This window comes from Lissotriton vulgaris, chromosome 3_1 (assembly GCF_964263255.1).
Source record: "Lissotriton vulgaris chromosome 3_1, aLisVul1.2, whole genome shotgun sequence".
In the NCBI taxonomy this organism is placed as follows: Eukaryota; Metazoa; Chordata; class Amphibia; order Caudata; family Salamandridae; genus Lissotriton; species Lissotriton vulgaris.
This window is the reverse complement of record NC_141689.1, coordinates 2,021,074,727-2,021,084,487: the sequence shown is the minus strand read 5'-3', so window position 1 is coordinate 2,021,084,487 and position 9,761 is coordinate 2,021,074,727. Positions and strand designations below refer to the sequence as shown.

At 43.7% G+C, this 9,761-nt stretch overlaps 1 protein-coding gene across 3 annotated transcripts in view; it reads right to left on the bottom strand.

The window, feature by feature from the left end:
* Nucleotides 1–7,877: 7,877 nt before the first annotated feature.
* Nucleotides 7,878–9,761, bottom strand: part of CFAP96 (cilia and flagella associated protein 96) — a 203,747-nt gene continuing 201,863 nt past the window's right edge. For all 3 annotated transcript variants that reach the window (XM_086962508.1, XM_086962507.1, XM_086962509.1), the window contains exon 8: nt 7,878–8,084. In XM_086962508.1, coding sequence (XP_086818634.1) covers nt 8,036–8,084 — 49 coding nt within the window. In that variant the 3' untranslated portion in view covers nt 7,878–8,035. The remainder of the gene's footprint in view (nt 8,085–9,761) is intronic.

Sequence of the window (9,761 nt, the reverse complement as noted above, 5' to 3'; positions counted from 1 at the left end):
TTGCACTTGAGGTACGCCTCCGTGCTGTCGCCCATCCCAAGTGGGAGGGGTAAGTCTGGTTAGGGATCTTGACACCGGTTATGACCTTGCCGTTGGCCCTTAAACGTTAGGATGTACAATTTCAATATGTCAAGAAATGTTTTGTAGGATGCTAGTTCGGCTAGGAGAACCTCTGTATTAGAGAATCTGTTATGGTTAGCCAAACATCGCAATATGGTAATGAAATTGTACATAACATGAAACGTTTAATGTTTTTTAATTTTGTTTTAATAAATACGGCCGGGATGGTCACTCCATCCCACTTCCAAAAACTTCAAGAACTGTTTCCGGTTTCCCTCCTTTTGGGGATTGTGTTGAGAGGGGGTGGCGGGTATCTCGGCCATATTGCACTTCTAACTCCTTCAAATAGACTCCAATGATGGCGCTAAAGTTGTATTTTTATTGCCAATCTATGTGGGAAGTCATTTGAGCACGCAAGACAATTTTACAGCTTGGTAATCAGATAATTCATAATACGTTGAGCTTAAAAAGAGCTCTGAGTGAGGTTTGTTGCATAAAATAAAGGTTCAGAATTGGTTTTCACCAGATAAGAAATATATGCAGCTTGTTTTAAATGATTGCTACCAGAGATGCAATAGTTAGGAGAAAACCTTCAGCTATTCTTTCATTTTGGACTCAAGATATTGTTGTGAACCCAGAGGCACACTTGGTACATCTTTAAGCTCCAAGAGCAATAAGATGTAGCGGCATATGTACAATAAAATGTCAGGGTGGGAGATATGCAAAAATATGGCAGCGCCGTGGTCCGACATTTTCAAAACACAGGGATGCGCCATATTTACTACAACATGCCGCACACCTGGTTTCCAAAGTGCAGGTGCTATAATTAGCTGCCTAGAACCAGGGCAGGCACCCTTGCACCATAGTGCAAGGGTGCCAGTGTTGCAGTAAATGATTGTTTATGTGCAGGAAGGTGTCCCTTACTCGCATAAACAATCCATAATGGTGATTTGTTACTTCTATGTGTGATGCATGCTGAAGCACATATAGAAGTTGCATATTGTCATTATTTTAATGATTGTTTATGTGCTGGAAGGGACACCTTCTTGTACACAATCATTAATGGCTTATTGCTCTTTCTAAGTGTGCTGTAGGCACACATAGAAAAAGCAAAAACGAGGAGGAATAAAAGCATTTCTCCTTGTGCGCCATTCTAGCGCCTGCTCTTGCATGGCGTTAGTTTTAGGCTCTGCCACAGATTTACACCTCCTTGTAAATCTGTGGCAAAGTACAAAAAACAATGGTGTTGCGGTGGAACACCCACAGCAGCATCCATAGCAGGCCCCTTTCACACAGATACCTGCGTGAAAGAATAGCATATTTGCAAAAAAGGCGTTAAGACACAAAAAGTGGCTTAACGTCACTTTGTAAACATGGTACAGATCAAAAGAAGTGATGCTCTGGTGGCGCTAGTGGTTTGTGCATATGCCCCGTAGAGTATGTACCATCTGTTCATTACCTGGAAAATCCACCCACACGCAGCAATACTATTAAAGGACGTTATTGTAACTGCAATTTGCCTACCAGAAAGGAACAATGAATAAGAACCAACATCACTTGGATTGAAAGATTTTCAGGAAGATACATAGAAGAGGTCCAAACTGCTAGAAAAGTCAGGAAGTGAAGAATACTATCTTAATTGTTTATTCGTGTCATTGAAACACCAAAATCAAATGTGTTTCATTATTGGAAAAAGTATAAAATATTACTAGCAGCAACTCAGGAGGAAGCAATGGAAGGAAAAAGTAGTAAGTGAGCTCTTAAACTGTTGAGAGTAAGCCTATCTCTTGGAAAAATTCAGGAGCTAGAACTGGAATAACCGGTTACCTACATTTTTCGTCTCATTTTGGGGGCTACTAATTCTGCTGATGACGGCGACAGCAAAAAACATGCAAGACATATTTTTCTCTGACAGTTATAAAGGAAGCAGATATTTCAATCTCCAAAAGTTAAACAGTGTCTTAAATTCGACCCACTGATGGGATAAAAAAGCAGCAGGTGGGAGATTACATTTAGGAGCTAAATTACCTTTTGAGGAAAAAAATAGGAGCTTAAATTTAAATCATGAAATGAAGCTATTATTCATATACAATTCTTTACTTATGTTCCACGAAAGAGTTTGAATTCAGTGATATCTGAGCACCGATTGATGTCATACTGACCAGGGGACTCGTTATGTAGAGTGTGGTAGGAATATCACAGGCGGTGAATGGCAATTATTAGTAATTAAGAGTGATATTCATTACGTTGGAGGACATTATCAGTCAGTAACAACATCCACTCCGCCAAGTTACTGTTGGCTGTAAATTAGCACTGGCATTAAATTATTCACCACCAAAGATAAATTAATCACGTAAAGCATTCTCCATTAACAAATAAATATTGCCCAAAAATGATGAAATGTACCATGAACTATAAAGTAAGCCATGACCTGATCTTAAGATGTGTGTAATTCATAGCCAGCTTCAGCAGGGTGAACTGTTGTTACTACACGCATACAGGTTACACGCATTCCGTTACCTATTGTTAAGTGGATAAGGCATGCAGGAGGCATAGCGAAGTAGCATGGAGGGAGGGTTAATTTGTAAGTTCACCCTTTAAATTTCAGAGCTAAAGATTTAATACCACAACATGGTCGATGGCTGTTTACAATTGAACCACGACTATATAACACATTATCATTTGGACTGAATTTATGTACAGTCGCCTGAGGCTATGCAGTTACCTTGGTCATGTAACATGTTTTCTGTTTCGGCCCTATATAATGAAAAGGTTTCAAAACACATTTGATTTTTTTCCTGCTGAGCTAGTGCTTCTTACTTCTAGACCACCATTTATTTTACAAACAGTACCCAGAGGTCTTTGCAGTTCTGCTAGTAAGAACCTGCAATGAGTGGAAGAGCATTGGCTAAGCAGGTCACCAATATTACAAAATATTCTCACTTGTATTTTCTATCTTTGGGGTGGAGCTCTTCTCTGGCACAACTGAACATAGGAGAGCCTCCAGCAGCATCCGTCCTCTCAGTTGAGCAAGCTCTTTAAGAACCAATTGCTCAGTGAGGTGCCAGAGAACACCATCACCTATTAAAACCCTGAGGCACAATGTATTCAGGGGAGGCTCCTTCGTTGGAGCATCGCCCCATGTAAATGCCCCCAAAAGCCCCTAGATAAAAAATAAAATGGTAATTTATTACCATTTTATTTTTCATCTTCCAGTCCTGAACTGAGGTGGCCCTGCTGAGTGACAACAAAGAGGAGTGGTGGGCAGAGGGCTGCCTTTGACCTGTTTGAAGTGCTCATGTCTTTTTGGCCGGCCATCTTAGGACAGCCAGCAGACATGCGCACTTTAAACATCTCAACTCAGCTCTTAAGACAGCTGGGCTGAGAGTAAGTGCAGGCCGCTAGTGTGCTGTGGAACGCCTCAACAATGACGCAGGACTCCGCATCGCAAGCCCCACAGCTGCTTTGGAACCAGCTGGTGCTCTTTGAAAGCCCCCTCATTGATGCCTTCCTCAATGCTGATATATAGCAAACAATGTCCCACTAGGTAACAGTAGCAAAGACAGTTAGAAAATTGCATACAATACGTATTACAAAGAAGGAATACAAGGAGTCTCAGTACATTTGTGAAAAGGTTATTAATCACCAGTTTTCATGGAAATGGGAAGCACAGTTAGATAGCAGCACTGTACATGAAAGACATTCATGGAGCAACCCAAATGGCACTTGGTGACAACGTGATAACAAAGTGAAGGTGACGACGCAAGTGAACGTGGTGAACAGCGTGGTTGGCGCAAAGTGATAAAAAGCAATCACACATAGGCTTTACATTGAGTGTACAGAATTTAAATGTTCAAGTTCGGCACAGTTATGAGCCTATTGATAGTGCGCCGTGAAATCGCGCTGTGTTTGTCGACGGCGTTTCGATCCTCTATTATTCGGGATCCTCTTCAGGACAGGGTTGCCGTTGAATTGGAGTGCTGAAGTCAGGGAGCGCTGACAAGAAGGGGAAGTCAGTCGTCCAATGGTAGTGGGCCCAGGCGATCAGGGATGAAGCAGTGATCTTGGCTGGGGGGTCCAGGTCTCTGGATTTTATTTTGTATTGTGTTTCACTTCATAACTGTTTGGCATGCTGTGTAAATACTTTAAACACTTTATCCACTGCCTCTTAGTTAAGCCTGACTGGTCTGTGTCAAGCCACGAGAGGGTTGAGCACTGTTAATTTAGAGTTTGCTTGTGACTTCCCCCTGACCAGGATCGTGGTTTCTTCTTGAAAAGGGTCTCAGCCCAGCAAACCAGCAACCCAATTTCCTACATAGAACCAATGGTGGAGCTGAAATGTCTTTGTTTGCAACATATGCCCACCTACAGACCCCCAAATGAATTGTTCTAATGTCAGGTGTGGTCAGAGAATGTGCAGTTTATTGCGTGGATCTGGTTAAGCTTTAAGTCTAAGTCAGACCCTCTGACAGTTATTAAAGTAACAAAGGGGTATATTCACAATGAAATGGCGCAGCGGGGCACTGTGGCAAATTTTGCAGAACCGGGCTTCATCATTTCTAAAACACACAGATGCACTGTATTCATAAGAATATGGCACAGGCCTTTGTTTTCCCTTGCACTGATGCTACCAATAGCTGCCTAGAGCTAACATAGACACCCTTGCACCACAGTGTAAGGGTAACTGCGTTGAAGAGATTCGTCCTTGCAACGCCGGCACCCTTGCACCATGGTGCAAGGGTGTCTGTGTTGCAGGAAATTATTGTTTATGTGCAAGAAGGTGTCCCTTCCTGCACATAAACAGTCATTTTGGGACACCTTCCTGCACATAAACAATCATTTCCTGCAATACTGACACCCTTGCACCATGGTGCAACGGTGACTGAGTTGCAAGGATGATTCCCTGCAATACAGAAAACCCTTGCACCTCTTTAAATGTGCAGCACACATAGAAAGAGCAAAAACAGAGAGAAATAAAAGTAATTCTCCTTTTTGCGCCAATCTAACACCTGCTTTTGCATGGTGTTGGTTCATTTTTGGCACTGCCTCAGATTTACACATCCTTGTAATTCTGGGGTAGTGTCAAAAAGCAATGGGTGTTGCGGTGGAACGCACACAGCAACGCCCATTGCACTCCCCTTTCGTGCATAAAACTGCATGAAAGGGAACCATATTTACAAAGTGTTGTTAAACCACGCAAAGCGGCTTAAGTGGCTTAACACTGCTATGTAATATATGTGTCACAGTAACGTTGAAAAAAGTGGCGGTCCGGTGGCGCAATCCCCTTGTAAATATGCCCCAAACTGTGTTAATAGTGAGCTGTCTGTGTAGTTCAAACATTCATTTTTGTGCATTTATCTGGCAATACATATAATGTTGATAAAACTAGCATTATTAATAATTGTGTTAGAGCTCAATTACTTTTGTTTTTAAAGGTGGATTACACTAGAGTACACCTAAGGATTGTATAGTTGTATTACTTTCATAGTTTCCCTCAAAGTTCACTTGGTTGATTTCTATGCTTGGGTGCGCTTTATTGTAAAATCCACTTTGCATACCATCCGTGGAAAGGTTTTTGTAGCGTTTTAATGAGATCTTATGTTACCATGCTTTGATTATTCTTCAATCTGCTGATAACGCCATAGATGGTATTCAGTGCTTGTGTGTGCTACCTTCATAGGTTTGCACACACACTTAGGTTCAAGGACATTATCTTAGGTTGGAATCAATGCTGCAAAGAGACACTAATGAAGAGTAGGACACAGAGGGAGCATTAATTTCACTGACGTCATTAGGCATGACTCTCTGTTCCCACTGTCTCCATTGACTCTTAGTAACTAGGCCCAGCTCATTTGGTCCATTATTCGCCAGCAGTTTACTATCTCCCTTGACAGTCCATTAATGAGGACTCTCTTTGTCGTGGAGTCTATCCTGGTGAGAAGAAGGGGTTGTCTTTCAGACCAGTGGATCTCAGTTTATACTAACCTACTTAAAGTAAGGATTTCCTATTTTAACACATAGTCAGGGACTAGTCAATGCCATAAAACACTCCTCTTCCGCACAAGTGCACCTCTGATTGGTCAAGCCCATTTCCACTAAAGCATGCTTGTGACTAAGTTGTATTTTACCACAGCTACTTAACCAATTCAATTCCATCAATCTAAATGTTTCTCTTTTAAACTCATCTCATGAATTGTGAAAGTGTGACTGAGTTCATCTCATATAAACCTGTCAAAAATAATAAGCGCTCAATACATAATGGCCCTTGTGCGTTTTTACGAACTCTGCATGGGTTTTAAGTGAGCAAACATATTTTTCAAACAGGCTTTGAGGACTGGGTGCTGTGAGCGCCTCACTTATTCGCCAGTGGCTTAGAACAGCTGTGGCCCTCTTCAGGAAAGCTAAGCATTTCAGAGTTTTTCAAGGATCAAGTTCTGCTACAATCAAATCACAGAGGTGCCCTCATACCCAGTTTGTCGTCCAATTACCCTAAATGCTTCCTGGAGTTACTAATAAACTCGAGTCCACTACCCACTGTGGAGAAGTGTGGCTCACTGGTTAGAGTGGCAGACTCTGAAGCAGAGATCAGGCCCGGGACCAGGGTTCAAGTCCCGACACAGCAGGGTCTTGGGCTCAATGTCCGTGGACTCGATAATTCTCACCACGGCGCCTACTCTAATCATGGGTCCCAAGCTGCAACTCTGGGATATAGTTTGCTTAATCGCCACAACGGCCCCTACAACACTGGGATGCCTGGCTTCACCTTGGGGGTGCCCAGGAGGGGCTTCTCACAGGGAGAGCCAGGAAGGGTTCCACAGCGTTATACAGCGCCGGGACGCCCCGTTGGGGCAGCTGTGCGCTTTACAAAATACACTACATTTACCCATTGAGTAGTGACAGGTTAAGCAGCCATGCTCCACATTCAAGGCATTCGAGCTACCATGCGCAACAGTAACATTTTCTCTGAATATTTTGGTGTTTACCACAATCTTCGAATGAACCGCAATGCCAGAGATATAGATTCTCTGACGAACACCAAATAGAAATGTGCTGACTATCCGAGTCCTATCACTTTTCACGTTCCAGTTTGCCTACTTACCTTGTCTTGTGATGGAGAGTAAAATGCTTAACTAAAGGTAAAGTAAACAATCATAAACACATCTGTCTGTCCAGCAAGATTGAAATGAGTGTGTAGAAAGCAATCCGGATAATTTAACATGACGTATTTGTCACCGTAAGCTGAGACAATATGGATGCATTTTAGTGTGTTACACATAATATGGAGAACTGTGTTTGCGATATACCAATTACTACAACTAATTGATCTAGTAGATTTACAAATTAATACTCAACATAGAGTATACGTTACAGGACGGGAGAGAGACACAAATGTAAGATGAATATTACAGATACTTACAATGCAGTGACTATCGCAGTAAATCATATGCATTCAGAGGCTTACAGCACTATTTTACATTGTGGACAGAGGATTGGAAAAGTGTTAATGAGATGATTAGCTTAAAGGTATTTCTATAACTGAAGTTTATATGCATTTACTGTTTAAATGATGGAAAGTGGAAGTGAAGTGCATGTCTTTGTCTGTATAAGCACGTTTAATTCCGAGCACTGTCTTATTCATTACAGTGTGTATGGTACAAAAGTGCCCTACAAAAGAGTAAAGTATCTTCTTAGACCAGTACAGGGGGTTCAGATTCATGAGGGCATGAGGTGGGCAGATGAAAGAATCTGTGATTTAGCTTTATATCATTCAAATTCAGAGAAACTGCTCATAAGTGGAATCAAACTTTACAGTAAAATACAGGGTACCGAAAACATTTATTTACAAAAGCTAACATCGATCAGAGAAATTGTTTCAATGTTGTGGGGTTGTTCTTTATAAACAGTTTATTTTCATTCCAACGTTCAATTCGAAGAAAGTCTTTAGACGCAAGTATCCTTTTCCGGCTCACAGAAATTAGTAAGATGATAGGTGCACGGTCTTGTAATTCATTGGGGTCATAGATCTGAAATAAATGTACAGAAGCACATTTTTAGAGGCGAGTTTAGTTTTACACTTGATATACAATTCATGTCTGCCCTCTTGGAGCTGAATCAGGTATCCGAGACAAAACTCAAACACAAGTGACTTTTGAGAAGGACACTGCAAAGAGGTTATGACTCAGGATGAGGGCACGAAGAAGGGCAATCATCCAATAGCCCACTGTCAAATAACAAATTACAGGTGACAGTGTTTATTATTACTACTACAAACTGCAACATCAAATATTGTTTTATGCAAACCTTTTTATACTTTGTTGTCCTCTGAACCCAGAATGACCTTTAGCGGTAGCATATCCCTAAATCCTGTAATCTGTTCTGGTTACTCTTTTATTTGAACAATTGGCTGCTAGCAAAATAGGAAACCAGTGAAAAACGCTAAAATGGAGTAGTCATTTTTCGGCCAACGCCGATACCATAGAACCTCCCCACATTGCAGCTGTCAGATAAAGATCAGAAATGAACTCTTAATCCACAATAACCACCTGGTGTCTCTTCCCGCCCCTCCTCCACACCCTCCTGCCTCCTTAATACGACTCGCGGCCCCCGCTCCGCAGGAGCCGCTCGTAGTCGTAGAACTGCTGCTAATCCCTATGGGTGCATGGAAGTACTCTTGTGCTGACCTCTTACCGGACCTGGAGGGCATTTCATAATCCTTGGAACTTCGGAGCTGATGCTGTGGGGGAGTGCGGGACTGCGAGAGCTAGAGGGCATTGCGCGGCACCAACTAGGCGCACCTGGTGTCTCTTCCCGCCCCTCCTCCACACCCTCCTGCCTCCTTAATACGACTCGCGGCCCCCGCTCCGCGGGAGCCGCTCGTAGTCGTAGAACTGCTGCTAATCCCTACGGGTGCATGGAAGTACTCTTGTGCTGACCTCTTACCGGACCTGGAGGGCATTTCATAATCCTTGGAACTTCGGAGCTGACGCTGCGGGGGAGTGCAGGACTGCGAGAGCCAGAGGGCATTGCGCGGCACCAACTAGGCGCACCTGGTGTCTTTTCCCACCCCTCCTCCACACCCTCCTGCCTCCTTAATACGACTCGGGGCCCCCGCTCCGCGGGAGCCGCTCGTAGTCGTAGAACTGCTGCTAATCCCTACGGGTGCATGGAAGTACTCTTGTGCTGACCTCTTACCGGACCTGGAGGGCATTTAATAATCCCTGGAGCTTCGGAGCTGACGCTGCGGGGGAGTGCGGGACTGCGAGAGCCAGAGGGCATTGCGCGGCACCAACTAGGCGCACCTGGTGTCTCTTCCCGCTCCTCCTCCCCCACGTCATTATTTAAGTGACGCCCCTAACGCTACCCCGGGACGCGTGCGGGCGTGCGCCGGGCGAAGCCCGGGCCAAGGGCGGGCCCGTTGTAGCCCGTTAGAGCCCGGGTGAGACCGGACCGGGCCACACCCCTAAGTTGTCCTCCAGCTGATTGATTCCATTACCTGGTCTAGGCTCCTTGCAGCAGGTGCTGAACAACATGGCATCAAGGGAGACAAGGAGCAAAGCGGCCGCCCTGGTTACTGGTACCCTTGATAGTTTCTTTGTTAAGGCAAATACTGTGGTTAACCATGGCCCTACAGCCCCAGAAAAACAGTTAGTAGAAGGGCTTGAAAGTTCAGAGCTGGTTCCTCTGGGCTCATCCATGACCAT